The sequence below is a fragment of the Piliocolobus tephrosceles genome, chromosome 7, assembly GCF_002776525.5.
Source record: "Piliocolobus tephrosceles isolate RC106 chromosome 7, ASM277652v3, whole genome shotgun sequence".
In the NCBI taxonomy this organism is placed as follows: Eukaryota; Metazoa; Chordata; class Mammalia; order Primates; family Cercopithecidae; genus Piliocolobus; species Piliocolobus tephrosceles.
In genome coordinates, this window is record NC_045440.1 from 47,133,000 (window position 1) to 47,155,000 (window position 22,001).

The 22,001-nt window shown below is 41.1% G+C and overlaps 1 protein-coding gene and 1 non-coding gene across 10 annotated transcripts in view; both read left to right on the forward strand.

Moving 5' to 3' along the window:
- Positions 1-22,001, forward strand: part of LOC113219520 (DNA repair-scaffolding protein) — a 457,358-nt gene that overhangs the window by 373,695 nt on the left and 61,662 nt on the right. For all 9 annotated transcript variants that reach the window (XM_026456190.2, XM_026456189.1, XM_026456192.1 and 6 more), the window contains one exon: positions 18,529-18,669. In XM_026456190.2, the coding sequence (XP_026311975.1) occupies positions 18,529-18,669 (141 nt within the window). The remainder of the gene's footprint in view (positions 1-18,528; positions 18,670-22,001) is intronic.
- LOC111525277 lies at positions 9,853-9,959 on the forward strand. Its single transcript, XR_002726039.1, has one exon. It is a non-coding gene; the product is annotated as a U6 spliceosomal RNA (small nuclear RNA).

Here is a 22,001-nt window from a genome sequence, read left to right on the forward strand (position 1 = left end):
AGTGAGACCCCATCTCTACAAAAAATTTAAAAATTAGTTGGGCACGGTAGCACAGGCCTTAGTCCCAGCTATTTGGGAGAATGCAGTGGAATGATCACTTGAGCTCAGGAGGTTGAGGCTACACTGAGCCATGATCATGCCACTGCATTCCAGCCTGAGCAACAGATTGAGACCCTGTCTCAAAAAATAAAAAGGCAAGAGGTAAGTATCTTTGAAAACTTGTTCCATGGGTGAACATCTATCAAATTACAAGACATCTTGGCCGGGTGCAGTGGCTTACACCTGTAAACCCAAGCACTTTGGGAGGCTTAGACGGGCAGATCACCTGTGGTTGGGAGTTCAAGACCAGCCTGACCAACATGAAGAAACCCCGTCTCTACTAAAAATGCAAAATCAGCTGGGCATAGTGGGCATGCTTGTAGTCCCAGCTACTCAGGAGGCGGAGGCAGGAGAATCGCTTGAACCCAGGAGGCAGAGGTTGCAGTGAGCCGAGACCCGCCATTGCACTCCAGCCTGGGCAACAAGAGAGAAACTCCATCTAAAAAAAAAGTTTTATATTCACCAGCAGTAAACAAATCAAAGTCCAGACTGGCACCAGTTGTGTCAGCGATTTTATTTGTGTCTTCCTGAAAGACCAAGCTTGCACAGGGTTTTGTTGTTGTTGATCTCAGCAACACAATATTTTTCTAAAATAAAGATGGTGTGTGAGTATGGAAAAGGCCTTTCTCGGCCAGACTTGGTGGCTCATGCCAGTAATCCCAGCACTTTGGGAGGTCGAGGCTGATGGATTGCCTGAGGTCAGTAGTTCGAGACCAGCCTGGCCAACGTAGTGAAACCCCGTCTCTACTAAAAATACAAAAAATTAGCTGGGCGTGGTGGCAGGCACCTGTAACCAGCTACTCAGGAGGCTGCGGCAGGAGAATCGCTTGGACTGGTGAGGTGGAGATTGCAGTGAGCCAAGATCGCGCCATTGCACTCCAGCCTGATCAACAAGAGCAAAACTCCATCTCAAAAAAAAAAAAAGAAAGAAAAGACCCTTCTCAGCCGGTCGCAGTGGTTCACACCTGTAATTCCAGCATGTTGGGAGGCTGAGGCTGGTGGATCACTTGAGCCCAGGAGTTTGAGACTAGCCTGGGCAACATGGCCTAGCCCTGTCTCTACCAAAAATACAAAAATTAGCCGGGTGAGGTGGTGAAGTGTGCCTGTGGTCCCAGCTACTCTGGAGGCTGAGGTGGGAGGATCAGTTGAGCCCAGGAGGTGGAGGCTGCAGGGAGCCGAGATGACAGCACGGTACTCCAGCCTGAGAGACAGAAGGAGGGTGGCCCTGTCTCAAAAGAAAAAGGCTGAGGTTTTTTGTCTTCTTTTGGTTAAGTCACTTTTAGGAAAGTAAGATTGCTACTCCTTTCAGTTCATTGATATTTAAAAGTTTACATGTCACACTTTTATTTCAGCAAAGAGAAAATATGATTTTTAAATGAATAAAAACCACATTTCTGTGCAGTAGAAGTCGTGCTAACATCTCATGTTAAAAAGATAAACAACAGGATTAACTGTTTACTTTGGGAGTGCAGAGGCTGGTTGTTTTTGAGAAGAAGAACACAATGTCCTGCTGTCTCTGGTTTCCCGGCCGTCCTCCCAAGCCTCTGCAGGAGTGGGCGAGGCCCCCCCCCCCCAGGCGTGCCCGAGGCCCCCCCCCCCCCCCCGCCCCCTCCCCCCCCCCCCCCCGCCCTCGCCCTCGCCCCCGCCTTTTCTCAGTGGCTCCCTTGCGCTCAGGTTCCAGCCCTCTTCTCTTCTCCCCATGCTCCGTTTTTTTCTCTCTGTTTTTATCACTTCATCCTCTGATTTCTTCTGTTTTTTCCTTGGGTTGAGGCTTCATAAGAGATTATAAAGTGGAGGGCAGGTCTTTGTTGATCTTTAGAGCCTGCTTAAGTTGACAGTGACCTAGAATGAAACAGCCGGGCCTGACTCCGATTCCGGGAATTCTTGGTGGACTGCTAAGAACTGCTCCCATAACTCACGTAAACATCCCACATAGCCACTTAATCTGCCCTCTCAGCACATGCGTGCGCAGGCACACACGTTTGCTGTGCTCTCGCTGTCCCTCCTTCGTGTAGCTATGAAACTGAGCCAGTGAATGAAAGAAAGGGAAAACACGTAGTTTTGGAAACGAGAAAGGGACATTTAAAACTTTTTAAAAAGAGAAATTAAATTGTACTCCCACAACTTCCACTACAAATCAAGAGTTTTATTTTTTTATTCCCTGTGATTTGTTCTGTTGCCGTTACAGATAAACAAGACATGTATTTTTACAGTTTCTGAAATATTCTTTAATTGGCATAATGGACATTAAGTTGGTAAGAAAAGGAAAAAAATTCTTAAAGACAAATATTAACTTCATAATGGACTTTTGTACTTCCAACGTGAACAAGGAACCTCTTATCTGTCTTATTTTATGTTGCTGGGAATGCGCAGTGGAATGTGGTTTCATTTGGCACCAGTTTTAATCGGCTCTTCCAACATGATCCAGGCCTCACCCTCATGGCTCAGAAATGCACAGAATCCAAGTCCTGCAGAATGGCTGCTGATGCCTGAAACAGGCTATTCTGCTGCTACCCTGTTTCCCTGGAACCACTTTCTGACTGCTGCCTTGTTTTCCCAGTTGAGAGGGTTGGAGTGTGGGTGGCTAAGGGTAGGGACCCGCTGTAGACATGGTATTCTAATGATTATGTATTGCTTTACCCACATTGGAACTTTACCTTGCAAAGCCAAACAGCAGTAGCTGAATGATGAGGTCACCATTGTAAGGCCGCATCTATGTGAAATGGTATGCCCTGTGCCATTCTCAAGCACCTTCCTGTGAGCACCTTCCCATAAGATTAGGCCTTTTACAAAAACGCAGACACCTGCTTCAGGACTTAAGAGAGCTGGCACTTAATGAGAGGGAACCCTATTTTCTTGTCAGTTAACTACATCTGTAACAACACGCATTTGTCTGGTAGGTGAAGGAAACTAAGATTTGAGCGCAGAAGAGATGCAGGCACTTAACTGACTGTGAAACGAATTCACATAACCTGGATTGTGCAGGTACCTGAACTCCTAGTGCCCGTGTCCATTCATGTCGTGTGGTGTCTGCTCCCCTGCACCGCAGTGTTATAGTCATGAAAGTGGGGGTTATTTGGGTAAGTGTCTATGGGAGAAGCATTGATCTTAAACATTAAATAAGTGGAATTCACTTGGCAGACTCTTATTCCAAGAAGTTTTGAATGGCTCTCTGGCTGATGGAATCAGTGCAGTTCTGAGACTTTCATTCTAAACACACATGTCCTACTTCTTCTCTGTGAGATATTTTATCATGGCTGTTCTAAGCACTTAGTTAATCACTCCTGTAGATAGCAGCATCCCGTCACACCAGGTATAAGGGACCCACCAACCATGCTCAGTGCTGCATGGGGCAGAGAAGTCGCCTGCAGCCCAGGCCTTACCTCAAGATCGCTAGCAGCAGAGAGTGTGGTGTACTGGATGCATACCTTTGCCTTGGCAGTGGGTATTCTGTGACAGGACAGCAAAGGAATGTACTCAACTGCTTCCCAAAGTGTGGAAGCTGCATTTTATGAACATTAATCACATAACTTTAAGATGTCAGATCTCTTGAGCCTGCTGTGGCCTGGCTAGCCACTGGTTCCCAGTATTTCAGAGCTTACTAAGGATGGTGCTGGTGTCTGCTGGTTGTCATGCAGAGCACAGCCACACACAGTGAGCATCTGCTCCTCAACTTGGGTGCTGGTGCCTGAGCTGCAGCTGCAGCCTTCTCTATAGATACATATCTATTTAACATTCCTTAAACAAAAATAACTGAAAGGACTTCTAGAGAGTATCCACTTATCTTATAAAAGGATTCTCAGCCCAGAGAGTTTCTGTGCCTTGTCGATAGTGGCAGAGCTGGGATCCCAATGTTCCTGCCCTCCTGTTTCGAGTCACATTCTCCATAGAGCAGTTTGCCCTTTCCAGTTCTGTGTTAATCAGCCCCGTTCTCACTTGCATCCTGCCTCAAGTCACTTGAGCAGCCTCTGGGTTCTTCCACAGCTCCCTGTTCTCTGAAATGAGGCCCATCCTATGCCTGATGCCGAGGCTGCTCTATACTCTTCACACCCACTCACCTCCTCCGAATCTCAGGCCAGCGCAGGCACTCTGTCCCGCATCCCTTACCCACAACTATGCTCTCCAGTCTCTACCTTGAAATGTTTCTTGAATGTGTTCTCACATGCTGACAGAAACCAAAGAGGCAAAGAGGGTGGCAGCATCTGAGGACTGGGACCAGGCATGGAGGGGAGGGCACCAGGATGGACTTCGAAGCCCGTGTCTCATCCTGAGGCAGCCACTACCAGGGTTGCAAGTTTCTCAAGATAACTGGAAAGTTGAATTTTATGTAAAGTCTTCCAGTTCTTAATTTTAGTTACTAGTTTCTGAAAACTTTAACACTATATAAACAAAAGAAAACATGCTAGCCAATGAGCACTACTTTGTACCTTCACTCCTTCCTCTCAGGCATTTGTCATTGATTAGGGCGGTGGATTGATTAGACTCCCACTGGGTCTAAAGAGACTGTCTAAAAGTTCTCTCTTCAAGCGAACTCCTCACAAAACCCTTTCCCTCACCAATGCTGTTATTCCCTTCCTTCCAAGAGAAAATAATTTTTATCAAATTTTTAATTTTTTTCTAAATATAAGTTTAATTTTAAAGTAAGAATAATGCAATAAGTAGTCTTTCCTCTTATCCCTGCGTTCTCCTATTGCTATGGTCTGAATGTTTGCATCTCCCCCAAAATTCATATGTTGAAATCTTCACCCCCAAGATATTTAGGGGGTGGGACCTTTGGGATTAACGTCCTTATAAAAGAGGCCCGAGAGAGTCATTAACCCTTCCACCATAGGAGGTTGCTTCGAAAAGACAGCCGTCTATGAGGCAGCAGGCCCTCGCCAGATGCCAAACCTGCTGGTGCTTTGATCTGGGACTTCCCAGCCTCCAGAACTGTGAGCAATACATTTCTATTGTTTATGACCCCCCTAGTCTGTGGTATTTTTGTTAGAGCAGCTCAAATGGACTAAGACACCTATCTTGTCTTTCTCTCTTATTATCTTCTAGCCTCCTTCCAGTGTCTCAGCCATGGAAAACCTCTTTCCCATCCTAGGATTTCATACATGCTATGCTCTCTATTTTCAGTGTTCTCTCAGCCTTTGCATGACTCGTTGCTTCTCTCTGTTTAGGCTTAGCTTAAAGATCACCTTCCTTTAAGAAGCCTTCCCTGATGACCCTGACTAGACCATCCTACCACCCCATGCTGTCTCTCCCAGCACTCTTTATTTCCTTTCTAGCACTCACACAATCTGTGGTTGCACATTTGTGTGTGATTGGTCTCTCTTGCCAAGGAGCACAGACGTCAGGGACAGTTTGCCCACTATCGTGTACCTAGCACCTCACAGAGGGCCTATCTAGGAGGCAGTCCTGTTGTATTTAGCACATGAATGAATGGATCATTGATTTACTAGAAACCCTAAGAAGGCCAAGGCACTGTTTTGGAGCACAATGACAAACCCCCAAGTGCTTTTGTTATCAAGGATCTTATGACACTTATTTCATGGCTGTGCAGCCCTTCATGCCTCACTGCGTGTGTTGTACTTCCATTATCTGGCTTGGCAATTTTGTACTTGGCTCATTTCTTGTGTTCAAACAAATCAAGATGTCTCAAGAAATAACAACTCAAGCTTAAGTCTACAAATTCAGAATGAATAGTTTCCAAATACTCTCAAGACTTATAAATAAGGACAAAAGACCCATTTTGTTTTCTCACACGACACATACTAATCATCTAGAGAATCTGTATTTCCAATGGGAATAAATCGAAGAAACAGAAGACCAACTTTCAAAATAGCAGAATGAGGACACAGTGAATTCTCTGTCCAACAAACATTTAGCTGGAGAAAATTATGAAAGACAAGCATTTAAAATCTCTAGAAATTGTCCTCAGGGTATACAGCAAGTGGAGAAACATTCCATGAATGGAATCAAAAATAACTACTAAATCTAAGTGAGAACGGCAAGTCTATGGCCTGTGAGCCACAACCCACTCCCCCACCATCCAAACTCGTTTTATAGAAACTAACCTGGGGCTCTACTCCAGGGAGTCCAGTCAAGAAGATGGTCCCCTCTTCCCCCAGCCTCCAGTGTAGGGTACATTTCACCCTTCATGGCCAGCCTTCAGCATCTCTCATCACCCACCAAATAAGTCAGGCCAAGATTACGGACCTGATTGTCCCACTCCAGCTCACCCGTAGGTTGGAGGCTTCATGCTAGAGAGGCAAGCCCAGAAGACTAGTTGGGGGAAGTGAGAAGCAGGCAATAGAAACTGCATTTGGGGAGGTCCAGATGTTTGATTTCGCCGGTGAAGATTTCAAACCAGCCATTATAACTATGTTCAAAGAACTAAAGGAAACCATGTCTAAAGAATTAAAGGAACATATGTTAATGTTAACAATGTCTAATCAAATAGAGCATCTATAAAAAGATATAAACTATGAAAAGAACCAAATAGAAATTCTGGTGTTGAAAAGAATAACAATCAAAGTGAAAAATTTACCATAGGGGCTCAATAATAGATTTGAGATGGCAGAGCAAAGAATTTGTGGACTTGAAATTAAGATAACGAGGCAGGTCATGGTAGCTCACGCCTGTAATCCCAGCATTTTGGGAGGCCAAGGCTGGTGGATCACTTCAGCTCAGGAGTTCGAGACCAGCCTGGGTGACATGGAAAAACCCCATCTCTACAAAAAACACACCAAAAAATTAGCTGGGTATGGTGGACTTGGGAGGCTGCAATGGAAGGATCACTTGAGACCGGGAGGTTGAGGCTGCAGTAAGCCAAGATTGTGCCACTGTACTTCAGCCTGGGTGACAGAGTGAGACCCTGTCTCCAAAAAAATAGAAATTAAGAATATGTAATCTGAAAGAGAGAAAACAATGGAGAAAATGAAAGAGAACCTCATAAAAATGTTGGACATGATTAAGTGCACCAAAATGTGTGTAATGAGAGTGCCAGAAAGAGAGAGGATGATGCAGAAAATATTTGAAGAAATAATGGCTGAGCACTTAACAAATTTGATGCAAAATTTTAATAAGTTAAAATGTGTAATGTATTTAATAAGTTAAATACGTTAATAGGTTAAAATGTGTAACACCTAGACACCTCAAAGTCAAAATGTTGAAAACCAGAGATAAAGAGAAAATCTTGAAAACAACAAAAGAAACATGATTCATCATATATTAATACAAGGGAACCCCAATGACAGTCCAGCTGACTTCTCATCAGAAATAATGGAGGCCAGAAGGCACTGGGATATATCTTCAAAATGCTGAAAGAAACACATTGCTTACACCATACTTTCGTTCTGGCCTTTAATTCCCGAGGTTAGGTGAGTAGGATTGAACGTGAATTATTTTATCTTAGCTCACCTTTTCATTTTTATAGAAACCAAAGACGATAGTTGTTCATCTTCATTTTGAAGTATTCTAGCTTTTTACTTGTTTGGACTAGACCTAATTATTAGCTACAGAACCCTAATTTTTATATAAAATTTCCTTCAGTCACAGAACCATGAGAAATTAGTTTGTACTATATAAATATCTTATAGCCACTACAAATTAAATAATGTCATACGTATCTGTGGAAATGTTAAGACTAGTTATCTTAAAATAGGCGATACATTCTTCCGCATATCACTTGCTAAATACTGCTAATACACGGTGTGAGGACCTAAAATCCTGTTTTTCTGCATCAGGTGACCACTCAGGTATTTCCTGGCATTCTTGGGTATAAAAGATCATATTATCAAGGAGATTGAACACAGTAGTAATTATGTATGGTTTTGATATGTTAAAATACATTTTAGAAAAAATATTGCTAACAACATTTTGGTGTTAGTGCTAATTTTTGAGAAACACTTATTAATACTTTGTGAGTACTAGTGTTTGATGACACATAAATTTTGTGCATTTTTTTAAAAAACATAATTTGGAAAAGCTTTAAATTGAAGGTTATTTGAAATAACCTCTTATGTATTTATGCCATGGTTTCCCTAGTCACTTTAAAAATTCATCACTTTTTAATTACTGTGTTTGAAAGGTTGATTAACCAATTTTTAAGTATTCATAGTTTTTTATTCTTCTAGTTCTGTAGGCCTTTAAACTGTGCTGTCCAATAGGGTGGCTACTAGCCACATGTGATTATTTATATTTAAACTAATTAAAATTAAATAAAATTAAAAATGTAGTTCCTCAGTCACATTAGCCACATCTCAAGTGCTCAGTAGCCACATATGGCTAGTAGCTACCACATTAGACAACATAGACATAGAACGTTTATTCTATACTTGCAGAGAGTTCTCTTAGAACACAGTGCTTTAAACTGATGGTCTGTTCCTTATTGCTGACTACAGTGGTATATAAATCAATTTCACCTGCACTTGAATTCTAATGGAGGTTTAGCTCTGGAAATTAGGCTGGTATTTCCCCATTTTTGTAAATTTAAAGAGATATTTATATCAAATATGCTTATATATTCATTTCATTTTATTGTTAGTTTGCTTATTTAATGTTGTAAGGTTTTTGGGCAAGATAGTAAACCTTTCTGATCGTCAGTCTTCTATGTGCTAAATAGGGATAATAATAGCCTAGCTCCTAAGGGCCTTTTGAGGAGAAAAATGCAAATAGAACAGGATCTGGCACTAACCCACATACACTATGAAAAAAAATTAATGTTTGTATTTTAAGCTTCAAATTTGTGGGAGTAATGTGTATAGCAACATACAACAAATGCAGTAGGAGTTAATAACAAAAACGTATACTTAAAAATCCCTATAAAATTTGAAAAATACTTCCTATTGGGTCAGAAAAGAAATAATGACAATTTTAAAATATCTACAACTGATGAAAAGTAAAAATACTAAATATTAAAATGTATATGATGTCATTGACTTGATATTTAGAATAAATTTTAGTCAAATTAGCTCAACTTTAAAAAGAAGAAAGGGGCCAGGCGCAGTGGCTCACGCATGTAATCCCAGCACTTTGGGAGGCCAAGGCAGGCAGATGACCTGAGGTCAGGAGTTCGAGATGAGCGTGGCCAACGTGGTGAAACCCCATCTCTATTAAAAATACAAAAATTAGCCTGGTGTGGTGGTGCACGCCTGTAGTCCCAGCTACTTGGGAGGCTGAGGCACAAGAATCGCTTGAACCTGGGAGGCAGAGGTTGCAGTGACCCGAGATCATGCCATTGCACTCCAGCCTGGGCAACAGAGGGAGACTCAGTCTCAAATAAATAAATAAAAATAAACAAAAAGAAGAAAGGACTGGACACAGTGGCTCATGTCGATAATCCCAGCATTTTGAGAGTCCAAGGCAGGAGGATTGCTAGAGGCCAGAAGTTTGAGACCAGCCCAAGCAGCATAGCAAGACCCCGCCTCTTCAAAAGGAAAAAAAAAAAAAAAAAAAAAACAGGCATGGTAGCATGTGCCTGTAGTCCTAGCTACTCAGGAGGCTGAAGTAGGAGGATAGCTTGAGAGAAAGGCTGCAAATTAATGAGCTAAGCCTCCAACATGAGAAATAGGAAAGGAACAATAGAATAAGTCCAAAGAAAATGGATAAAAAGATTATAAATATGAGTAGAAATTAATGACATAAACAGTGACTAAACAACAGCGAGAAATAATAATCCTATGGTAAAATTGATAAAGCGAAGATAAATAATAGTAAAAAGGAAAATTAGGGATAGCAGTCCCATCAGGGATTGGAAACATAGATGTGCTCACTTTGGCAGCACGTATACTGTAATTGGAAAGATACAGAGAAGATTAGCATGGCCTCTGGGCAAGGATGACATGCAAATTCATGAAACATTACATATTTTTTAGTAATATTAATAAAACTTGAAAAAATGTAAGATTACTGTAGCATCTTTATGCTATTAAGTTTGAAAATAGACAAGATGGAAAAATCCCTGGAAAAATACATTACCAAAATATCTTAAGAAAAAAATTGGCCGGGCGCGGTGGCTCAAACCTGTAATCCCAGCACTTTGGGAGGCCGAGACGGGTGGATCACGAGGTCAGGAGATCGAGACCATCCTGGCTAACGCGGTGAAACCCCGTCTCTACTAAAAAATACAAAAAACTAGCCGGGCGAGGTGGCAGGCGCCTGTAGTCCCAGCTACTCAGGAGGCTGAGGCAGGAGAATGGCGTGAACCTGGGAGGCGGAGCTTGCAGTGAACTGAGATCCGGCCACTGCACTCCAGCCTGGGCGACAGAGCGAGACTCCCTCTCAAAAAAGAAAAAAATTTAAAAATTCAAATACTCCAATTATCATTAGAGATGTTGAGCTGGTAGTTTTGAATCTTCTCAGGAAATAAAACACTAAAGCTAAATGATTTTATTACCTAATTATTTCTAACTGTCAAAATACAGATTGAGTCTTAGAATTTTTATCTAAAATTTTCAGAAGAAAAGGTAATCAACTTGTTCTGTGAAGCTGATATAAATGATCTTGATACCAAATGTAGTATGAAAAATAAAATTAAAGACCAATATCATTAATGGACCTAGAGACAAAAATTCTAAATAAGACATAGCAAATAGCATCTTGGCTTTACATCAAGAGTGAAAAACTACTTTAATACTCAGAAAGAATTTGTAATTGTCATTTGCCACAGTAACATGTTAAAGGGGGAAAACGGTTCTTTCAATTAATACAGATAATGCATTTGATAAAATCCAACACCCATTCATGACTAAAAAAAAAATTCCTTAGCAAACTAGGAATCCCTAACTGGATGAAGGACGTCTACAAAAAAACAAATATGAACAACCACCAACAATAAAAGCAAACATTAGTAACTGTAAAACATTGAAGACTTTTTCTTTACAGTTGGAACAAAATAAGGATGCCCAGTCACTGGCATCTCTTCAGCATTGCCCTGAAGGTCCTAAAAGGCAGCCATAAAGCAAAATAAGAAGCAAAATTAGAATTATGAAATGATTGCATAAAAAGTACATTAAAAGGATTACAAATAGTAATAAAGTTTAGTAAGGATGATGGATTATAAAAGTTCAGTGTACAAGGCCATTGTATATTGATCACACACCAGCAACACACAACAAACAAAACACCATTTAAAATAGAACACAAACCCATAGACATTCTAGGCGTAGATCTAACAAAACATGTACAAGAGCTATATGGAGAAACTTATAAAATTTTATTATAAAAATTGACCTAAGTACCCCACCAAGAAAAGATTTATCTACCAGTCCCTCTACCATGCCCTAAATCACTGTATCATGTGAATGACTTTAATGTTCACAACAGTCCTCTGAATTAGATTCTCTTATTTTGTCTTAAAAATGAGTAAAATCAAGCTCATACAGATAAGCAACTTTTGCAAGATCCAGAGTTATTAACATAATGCTGCCCCCCTGGGAAGCCATTTGTGTTCCATTGAATATGATAAAATTTATGGTAAATACGTGGTAGTTCAGGAAAAGCAAGTAAATCATGGGACACTATGCTGCTCAGACCTGTCACACTAGCACTGATTTTAGGAGATAGCGTTTCACTGGGCAGAAAGCATTGACAAGTGGGTGGAATTCAACGCAGGCTGCTGATAAGCTGACGCTGGTCTGGGCAGTCTGTGAAATGCCACAGTTCTAATCCAGTTGAACCAGTGGGGTGATGACTCCACCTCGGGCCTGAGCCAGCCTGCCTCTGAGTTGCAGCTGTGTGAGCAGAACAGAGTGGGAGAGTGTGTGTGATGGGTGTGAATACCAGGAGAAGAGTGATAACTCGTCTCTAGGGCAAAAGAATAGACAGAAGCACCCTTCCTTGTTATTTGAGACAGGAAAATGTCAGGACAAACTTAAAGACAAAGGTAGTAGCCAATTCCACACCTCTCCCTTCTCAACACAATTGGAAATATAGAAACTTTGTATTTGGATCTGTGGGGATTTTTGTATTTGTCTTGACTTTTGTATAGGTTAAAAAAAAATAACGTGTAGGCCAGGCGCGGTGGCTCACGTCTGTAATCCCAGTACTTTGGGAGGCCAAGGCGGATGGATCACGAGGTCAAGAGATCGAGACCATCTTGGCCAACATGGTGAAACCCCGTCTCTACTAAAAATACAAAAATTAGTCGGGCGTGGTGTCCCACGCCTGAGTCCCTGAGTCCCAGCTACTCAGGAGGCTGAGGCAGGAGAATTGCTTGAACTCAGGAGACGGAGGTTGCAGTGAGTCAAGATTGCACCACTGCACTCCAGCCTGGCAACAAAGTGAGACTCTGTCTCAAAAGAATAAATAAATAAAATAAAGTAACATTTAAAGCAAAGTCTTGGGGGTATCAGTAGGAGACAACCAGGCCTTAACGTAATCACATGTGGAGGGTCAGGGGCCACCATGGGTTGTGTTCTCTAACAGGAGAGCCTAGAGACTCCTAGGAAATGCAGCCTGGTCCTACCTCCAGTTCCCCTCCATGTCCTGGTCCCCGAGGAAGTCTCCTTGGACTTCTCTATTTAGATAGGGAACGGAGAAGCAAGCCATGTGAGGAGTTAACTAGGAGGTAAGGAGGACTTTAAATAGTGTATAGACAAAAAAAAAAAAGACATTATAAATTCAACATCAAAATGTATACTTTTATACCTGCTCTCAGGTAGCATACTGTAAACTAAAAAAGACCTCAGACGTGGAGAGAAGGGAGGGAAACAAAACATGATTGGACTGTGAATGGAAACATTAGTTCCCATCTAGAAATCCATACCCAGCCAAACTGCCCATAAAGTTTGTGGATCGATTACCAACAACTTTATGAATGGTTTTAAAATTTTTACCTCACACTCTTTTTTCAGAAAACTAGAAGACAGGAACTACTGAATTGAAGAAGTCAATTAAAAGATACGAGTGTAGGAAATAGCAGCTCCAACATAGCAGAGCAGCAAAGGGGAACCCCCAGATTTTGTGCCAAGAGATCCCGGGATGATACTGTGCCCAGGTATAGATGCTGACCCATTCAGATTGAAGCACAGTAGAAGGATCCAGAAGAGCTCTTCAGGGTAGAATACCTGTGAGGTTCAGCATCCTAATCTTGGTAATTGACTGAGGTTTAGGGTTGATTTTGTGATAAGTACATAAAAAACTAATTTTAAAATGAATATAGGGAGCCAGGTGTGATGGCATGTGGCTATAATCCCAGAGCTTTGGGAGCCAGGGTGGGAGGATTGGTTGAGGCCAAGAATTTGAGACCAGCCTGGGCAACATAGCGAGACCCTGTCTCTCCAAAAAAATAAGTAAATAAATATGTATCAGAAAAGAAATTGTTTTATTATATTAAAGCCAATAAATTTCCTTATATATTGATGTAATCCATACATTTTGACATGTGGTATTTTTATTATCAACTAGGTCAAATTATTGTCTCTTTTCTCTGTGATTTCCTGTTTGACTTGTGAGTTGAAAAAAACGTGAAATTTCCAAATGTAAGAAGATTTTTAAAATATATATTTCTTTCTTGGTTTCTCATTTAATTATATTTTAGGCAAAGAGTGTGTTCTATATGATAAGACACTTTGAAATTAACTGTGACTTGCTTTATGGCCAAGTGTGTAGTGAGAATTAATTAGAGAGAGAGGGAGAGAATCTGTGTCACTCCTGCTGGGGTATGCTGACCAGATCATAGCTTACTGCAGCTCCCAACTACTTGGCTTAGACTGTCTTCCTGCCTCAGCCTCCTGAGTAGCTGGGACTATAGGCACCATCGCTGTGCCCAGCTTGCTTATTTGTTTATTTATTTATTCGTTTGTTTGTTTGTTTGTTTGTTTGAGACGGAGTCTCGCTCTGTCCCTGAGGCTGGAGTGCAGTGGCGCAGTCTCGGCTCACTGCAAGCTCCGCCTCCCGGGTTCATGCCATTCTCCTGCCTCAGCCTCCCAAGTAGGTGGGACTACAGGCACCCGCCAGCATACTTAGCTAATGTTTTGTATTTTAGTAAAGACGGGGTTTCACCGCGTTAGCCAGGATGGTCTCAATCTCCTGACCTTATCATCCACCCGCCTTGGCCTCCCAAAGTGCTGGGATTACAGGCGTGAGCCACTGCGCCCGGCCTATTTTATTTTTTATAGAGATGACGTCTCGCTTTGTTGACCAGGCTGGTCTTGAAGCCTGGCTTTGAGCAGTCCTCCCAACTCAGCCTCCCAAAGTGCTGAGATTACGGATCTGAGCCACCTCATCCAGCCTCTTGTCACCTCTTATGAATCTTCCATGTGTGCTTGAAAATGCATTTTTTCTAATTACGGGCAGTTTTTCTAATTGTTTATCCAACAAATCAAACTAGTTAGGTATATGCAAGTTTTCTAATTTTTTGCTAACATTTTCATCTGTTGACTTACCAATAATTGGCAGAGATGTGTTAAAATCTTCCACAGTGGTGGTGGATTTATTCATTTCTCTGTGTAGTTTTATTAATTTATGCTTAATATATTTTGAGGCTAGTAAGAGCATAAACGTTTATAATTGTACATCTTCCTGGTGAATTAAACCTTCTTATCTATACTGTGACCTCTCTATCCTTAATAATACTTTCTTTTTTTTTTTTTTTTTTTGAGACAGAGTGTCGCTCTTGCCCATGTTGGAGTGCAGTGATGCGATCTCGGCTCACTGCAAGCTCTGCCTCCCGGGTTCACGCCATTCTCCTGCCTCAGCCTCCCAAGTAGCTGGGACTACAGGGGCCCACCAGCACGCCCAGCTAATTTTTTGTATTTTTAGTAGAGATGGGGTTTCACCACGTTAGCCAGGTTGGTCTCGATCTCCTGACCTCGTCATCTGCCTGCCTCAGCCTCCCAAAGTGCTGGGATTACAGGCATGAGCCACCATGCCCGGCCAGTAATACTTTCTTAAAATCTATTTTGCTTACCATCGAAACCACCTTTTCAGCTGTCTTTTGGTTAATATTTGCCAGAAACATTTTTTTCTGTCCTTTTACTTTGAACCTTTCTGTGCTTTGGAAGGTTTTCTGTCACCAATTTATTGGAAGACATTTTTTTCTTCCTTCAAACAACATGACAGGTTCTGTCTTTGACATGTTTAAATCATTTTTGTTCCATTTCTAATATGCAAGGACTTTATCCTTTCACATATCACTTTATATTTTATTGGTGATTTAATGTTTTTTCTTTGTGTTTTCCTTTTTGTTTGTTTTCCTATATTTCTCATTCCATTTTTTTCCTCTAGTGATTAGGAGGTTATATTCCTTGTTTCTGTTCTTTGGTGATTATCCTTGAAATTGTGCCGCATATACTATTCTTAAGTTAATATCTTAACTCCAGGCTTAGAGTGATATGAGGACTTGGGAACATTTGAGCTCCAGTCACTGGCTGTTTGATTTCATTGCTATCCATTTTCAGTTTTTCAGCTCTAGCTTTAATATTATTGATTGTGTTGTTATTCTATCCTGTGTTTATTCTGGGTTGTTTGTATTTTTGCTTATTAGTCCTTCTTGTGTCTCAGGCCTTTATTCCATGATAATTTCCTTATTCCTAAAGTACATAATTTAGAAATCATTTTATTTGTTTTTTGAGACAGGGTCTCACTCTGCCACCCAGGCTGGAGTACAGTGGCACAATCGTAACTCACTGCAACCCTCCAACTCTTGGGCTCAAGGGATCCTCCCGCCTCAGCCTTCTGAGCGGCTGAGACCACACCATGTGCCACCATACCTGGCTAATGTTTTTATTTATTGTAGAGACAGGGTCTCACTTTGTTGCCCAGGCTGATCTCGAACTTCTGGGCTCAAGTGATCCTCCCACCTCAGCCTCCCAAAGTGCTGGGATTATAGGTGTCAACCACTGTAACTGGTCTAGAAATCATTTTAGTAATTAGTAAAATAGTAAATACGTCAGGTTCTGTAGGTAGAAAATGCTCCTAGTTTTTCTTTGTCTAAAAACGTCCCAGGCCAGGTATGGTGGCTCACACCTGTAATCCCAACACTTTGGGAGGCCAAGGCAGGCAGATCACTTGAGGCCAGGAATTCGAGACCAGCCTGCCTAACATGGAGAAACCCCATCTCTACTAAAAATACAAAAATTAACCAGGTGTGGTGGTGGGCTCCTGTAATCACAGCTACTCAGGAGGCTGAGGCAAGAGAATCACTTTAACACAGGAAATGGAGGTTGCAGTGAACCAAGATCACTCCACTGCACCCCAGCCTGGGCAGCAGAGCGAGACTCCATCTCAAAAAAATAAATAAATAAAAATTAAAAAATTCAAATGTTCTTATTTTACCGTCATTCTTGAAAGGAGTTTTGCTGATACAGTTCTGAGATGGCTTTCAGAATTCTGAAAATATTCCACTGTCTTCTGGCTTAATTCATTGTTCTTTAGAAGGTTGATTTAAGTCAAATTTGTATTCTTTTGCAGATGTACTGTCTTCTAAATCTCACTGTGTGTGCTTTGAAAATCTTATTTGTGTGCTTCTTGCTTTTAACAGCTCATAGTCTTTGGTATTCTCTAGTTTCATTATAGTGAGTTTATTAGTTGGATTTCCATTTAGTTGTACTGCTTGGTATTTGTTTGGGTTTTTTTCCCCCGATTTGTTTTTGTTTTTGAGACAGCGTCTTGCTGTGTTGCCCAGGCTGGAATGCAGTGACATGATCACAGCTCACTTAAGCTTCAACCTCCTGGGCTGAAGTGATCCTCCCACCTCAGCCCCTGAAGTAGTTGGGACTATGGGCATGTGCCATCACACCCAACTAACTTTTTTAAAAATTCTTCCTAGAGACAAGATCTCACTACATTGTCCAGGCTGGTCTTGAACCCCTCAGTTCAAGTAATCCTCCACCTCAGCCTACCAAAGTGCTGGGATTATAGGTGTGAGCCACTGTGGCCAGCCCTACTTGGTATCTGTTTTTCTTCCTGTGTCTTAGATCAGTTGGGAAAAGTTCTCAGTCACTATAAATCTACATGTTATTGCTTCCCTTCCTCTGTCTTGTTTTATTGAAATTCCAATTAGACATGTTAGACCTTCTCACTCTTCTCTGTATTTCTGCACCTTCTCTCATGTTTTTTTTCCTCTCACTTCTCAAGCTATATTCTGAGTAATTTATTTAGATTTATACCTCAGATCTCATATACACACTCTTCAGATGCATATAGCCATTTGTTACACCTACTCAATGAATATTTTTATTTCAGTAAATGTAGCTTTCCTTTTTGAAAGTGTGATTTCATCCTTCTTTAAATCTATCAAGTCATTTTATGAGTTTCTTGTCTCCTATTCATATTTGGGGGACTTTTTACCTCCTTAAAACAGTTATTCTATATTTTCTATCCATTAATTCTAATATCTCAAGTCCCCAGCAGGTCTGGTGTTATTTCTTTTGACTGTTCCCACATGATGGTTTGTTTCTTTGTGTTTGATTTTTATTTGAGCACATCTTTGTTTGGTCTTTACTCCATGGTGAACTAGCAATCCAAGTAAAGGTACTATTTTTCAGACAGGATATATTTTTGCTTCTCTTGCAAACCAGCTGGCCCTGTGGGCCTGGGAGACTTCATCAAGGAGTCTACAGTTCTTGACCCTTTTGCCAAGGCAGCACTTAAGGCTCCTGACTTCATCTGTTCTCCTCCAACATGTATTTTTTTCACATTCTTATCTTTAGAATAGTTTTTATGTCTATTTTGTGATGTTATTTACTGACTATAATTTCTTCAGCCTCCATGAAATGTTTTCTGAGAACGTGTCATTTTTTGATAAATAAACTTCATTTACTTCAGTTATAAAATGAAAGGATTGGAAACTCAGTCATAAATAGGCTTTCATGAATAACACCATCTAAACTTAAAAACTAGGGGAAATCCCATCATGTCGCTGGCTGTCCATCATGGCTGTGTTGCTGCAAGCTGGAACACCAGGTTTTATCCTGCTGGAATATGCATGTCTCTAAGTGTGTACTGTCTCAGAGAAAGCCTCATATTGTTGTTCTGACCGTAATGTTATCCTGCAGCTTTTCTCAGTATTGAGCATCCACACAAAACAAATATTTCTTTCATGGGAAACAGGGTAAAAATGGGAAAAGGACACTCTGTTTCTAGGTAATATATTTGGTTTAAGAGAATGGTCATCTTAATGTACTTTTCAGCCATATTTGGCTTAGGTTTTAGTTTCATGCCTGTGGATGGTGGTTCAAACACCTGCATGCACACATACAGAAAGAATGTCTTGAATTCAACATTTTTTTAAATCCTGACTCACCCATTTAGGAAGATGACTACAGTGGATTTCTTTTTTTTTTTTTTTCCCTTGGTTTTTCTTTAATTTATTTAAATTATATTGGCCAGTCACAGCAGTATATAGTGGCTTTCTAATGAAGAAGAAGAGGGAAATCTTGATCTCTGCATTAATCCAAACTGCCTCCTCAAAGAACAAATGTGAATGGTTTTTTACAGAGCCTGCCTTCTGGTACAAGATGCCTGTGGAATGTTCGGTGAAGTGCACTTAGAGTTTACCATGTCGAAGGCAAGACAGTTGGAAGGGAAGTCTTGCAGCCTGGTGGGAATGAAGGTTCTACAGAAAGCCACCAGAGGAAGGTGAGAACGTGCCAGAATGGCATCCAGTTTGCTACAATTGTTGGTTCTTTTTATTAGTCTTTTGTCTCTAATTTTATTTTTAAAGGCAATAAACCAGGGTCCTAGAGTTTGCCCATAAAACAAGGCCAGAAGTTGAGTGGAACCTATGAAGTATCTTTAGGGGAAGAATTGTAATTGACAACAAAAAGAATTAGGCAGGTTTCATGATTCATAATTTTATTAAAAGAAGATTAAAATGTTATATATGTGTTTTAATTATGAAGATTTGTCTTTTGTGTGTTTTCTTCACTATAACAATAAAGCATCTTTGGGTGGTAAGTATAAATGAAAACCTAATTTAGTGAAAAAACATTTTGTGAGCTTTAAGCAAAATTCTTAAGTTGTCATGTCTTTGCACTTTCCAAAGTAAGCAAGCATTGTTCTCTGCCAGGTTTCATGGCACCTCGCCCTAAAATGTTGTTTTTGATAGGCAGAGGTGGAGTGTTACAAAGATCTGGCCTATCTGTGCCTGTTACATCTCCAGTAATCATTCTAATCTATGAATTAGGGAAAAAAAAGAAAAAGAAACATTTTTAATGGAACTACTCAGTCATATAGTGAATTGGGGTTTTTCTCAATCTTCTCATTACATCTCTTTCTTTAAGTAGTGTGTTATTTTAGCTCTCTTGTTGATGTTTTGTTTAATTATAGAATATCTGAGCTATAACTGTATTAGAGGGAGAAAAAGTCCCATTCTGAGTGTATGATAGTCTGCTTTTGGAGCATGTATTGATAGTATCCTCCGTAGTTTGCATCATAACCACTCTGGCTATGGCCATTCTAAATGGTGAGTGTTTAGTGAGCATTTCCTTGACTGACCTCAGTAGGCATTTAGCTCTCCCACAGGCCTTGACTTTGAGTCCTGTCATACCATACTGCTGAGTGACAGGTCTGCCCAAGAGCTTGTTTTCCTGGGAGACATATCCCCTGTAAGCCCCGAGTAGATAAGAGCACATTTTTATTAATCTGTATAGCTATGTTTTGTGTTTTTTTTGTTTTGGTTTGGTTTGGTTTGGTTTTTGGTTTTTTGTTGTGTGTGTGTGTGTTTGTTTTTGAGACAGAGTTTCGCTCTTGTTACCCAGGCTGGAGTGCAATGGTGCCATCTTGGCTCACTGCAACCTCCGCCTCCCAGATTTAAGCAATTCTCCTACTTCAGCCTCCCAAGTAGCTGGGATTACAGGTGCCTGCCACCACGCCCGGCTAATTTTTTGTATTTAGTAGAGATGGGGTTTCACCATGTTGGTCAGGCTAGTCTCAAACTCCTGATCTCAGGTGATCTACCCACCTCAGCCTCCCAAAGTGCTGGGATTACAGACGTGAGGTTCCACGCCCGGCCAGCTATATTTTATAATAAATACTTCCTCTTGTTTGTAAACAGGCAGCTGTATTATAATTTAATTGCATTATGTGTTTGGGGAATGCGATTCATCCAGATATTTGGAAAGCATGTCTAGATACGAGAAAAGCTTGGTTGGGTCACATGAGTCTTACCCTTATTAAGACTGAACCTCATTTTAGTCCTCATTAGAATATTCATTGTAGGCCAGGCGCAGTGGCTCCCAACACTTTGGGAAGCCAAGGCAGGCTGATCACTTAAGGCCAGGAGTTTGAGGCCAGCCTAGCCAATATGGCAAAACCCTGTCTCTACTAAAAATAAAAAATAAAAAAAAAATTAGCTGGGCATGGTGGCACATGCCGGTAGTCCCAGCTACTTAGGCTGAGGCACGAGAATTGCTTGAACCCTGGAGGCAGAGGTTGCAGTGAGCTGAGATTGCACCACTGCACTCCAGCCTGGGTGACAGAGCGACACTCTGTCTTAAAAAGAAAAAAATATTCATTGTAAACATTTCAGACTCACAAGCATCTGAAGACTAAGTGTAGTTATGGTAATCATCAGGGCCGTTTAAAGGGGAGGGCTCTTTCACTCGGCTGCCACCCACCCGAGCCTGGCAAGGACATGAGGGGGCTCCCACCACAGGATGTTCTAGCTGTGCTCCAGGCCAGAGGCAGCTGTTCTGGCTGGAGACTGCAGGACGTAGCATCTTACGGAAATACTGCTGGAGAAGGACACAGCCAGACAGGACCTGGGAATCTTTGTCTCTCTAAAGGTCCTGTTCTTTCACCATTCTTCTTTATAGCCATACATGTACCTAACATTTAATCTAGTTTTTGTGGTTGACACTAGAAGCCTGACCATCTATAACATTTACATGGGAAATGTTTTTTCCATGGGAAATGCATTGAGTATTCCAACAAATTCATTTACTGATAACTGTTGAACCTCCTTCCTTGTTAAAGTTGGTGACTAGTATTCGATGCTTTTTTAGATTCAGATTAATTATTTTATATATTTAATTATATTTTGCCATGCAAAACATCCGAATAAATGTTTAGATTGTTTTCTTGTTCTTTTGGAAGCTATATTTCTTCAAAACAAATTATTAAATCGTTTTGGAATGCGGGATGTTATAATTGCTTATTAGTGACATCATCCATCCGTGGCCCAGTAAACACAACATTGTCTCTCTTTTTTTCCCCCAAATTATTGTGTTTCATAGCAACTGTCGTAAACTTTAACAAAATACACTTCTCATAAACCTTAACAAAATATACTTCCCCAAATTCAAGCTAAAATGATTAATTTTATAATTTCAGTATCTAATACAGAAAATAACCTTTTCCCAATTGGAAGATAGTTGTATGTTTGGGCTAAGTCACAGAGCCTCTTAGATCTGGCCTACCAGATCTAAATTTCGTCTGATCCACAGTTCTGGTGATGAAACAGCACTCAGCCCTACCTGCTGTTGAAACATCACTCAGCCCTACCTGCTGTTGAGTGACTGTGTTGCAGGGGACTCATGACTACAGAGCCACCAGGCAGGCACACATGCTGCCAGATGCCTATGCAGGGAGCACCGCCCTGGCCAACTGCTTTAGTCCAGAGGCTCGCAGAAAAACAGCAGCATAGCTTTTGTTTCTCTGACAGACTAATTTTTGGGATTTGAGTGTCTATGTTGACTGGTCAGAGGAAGAAGAGTCAGAAAAACAACCCGAGCTTCGGTTTAAAAACTGTACAGTTTTCACAACAGTACCAATCTGATATATGCTCACCGCAGAACATGCAGCACAGCCTGTGCTTCCTTCCTCTCCAGGACACTCCTGCTATTCCTCAGTGACTCTCTGCTAAGGGCCACCCTCCAGCCCACCTCCCCGCCCACCACTGACCTCTGTCCTCCCAAGTAGCCTGTGCAGCACTTTAGTAGGCCAAAACAAGCTGAGAAGTCACAGGGCTT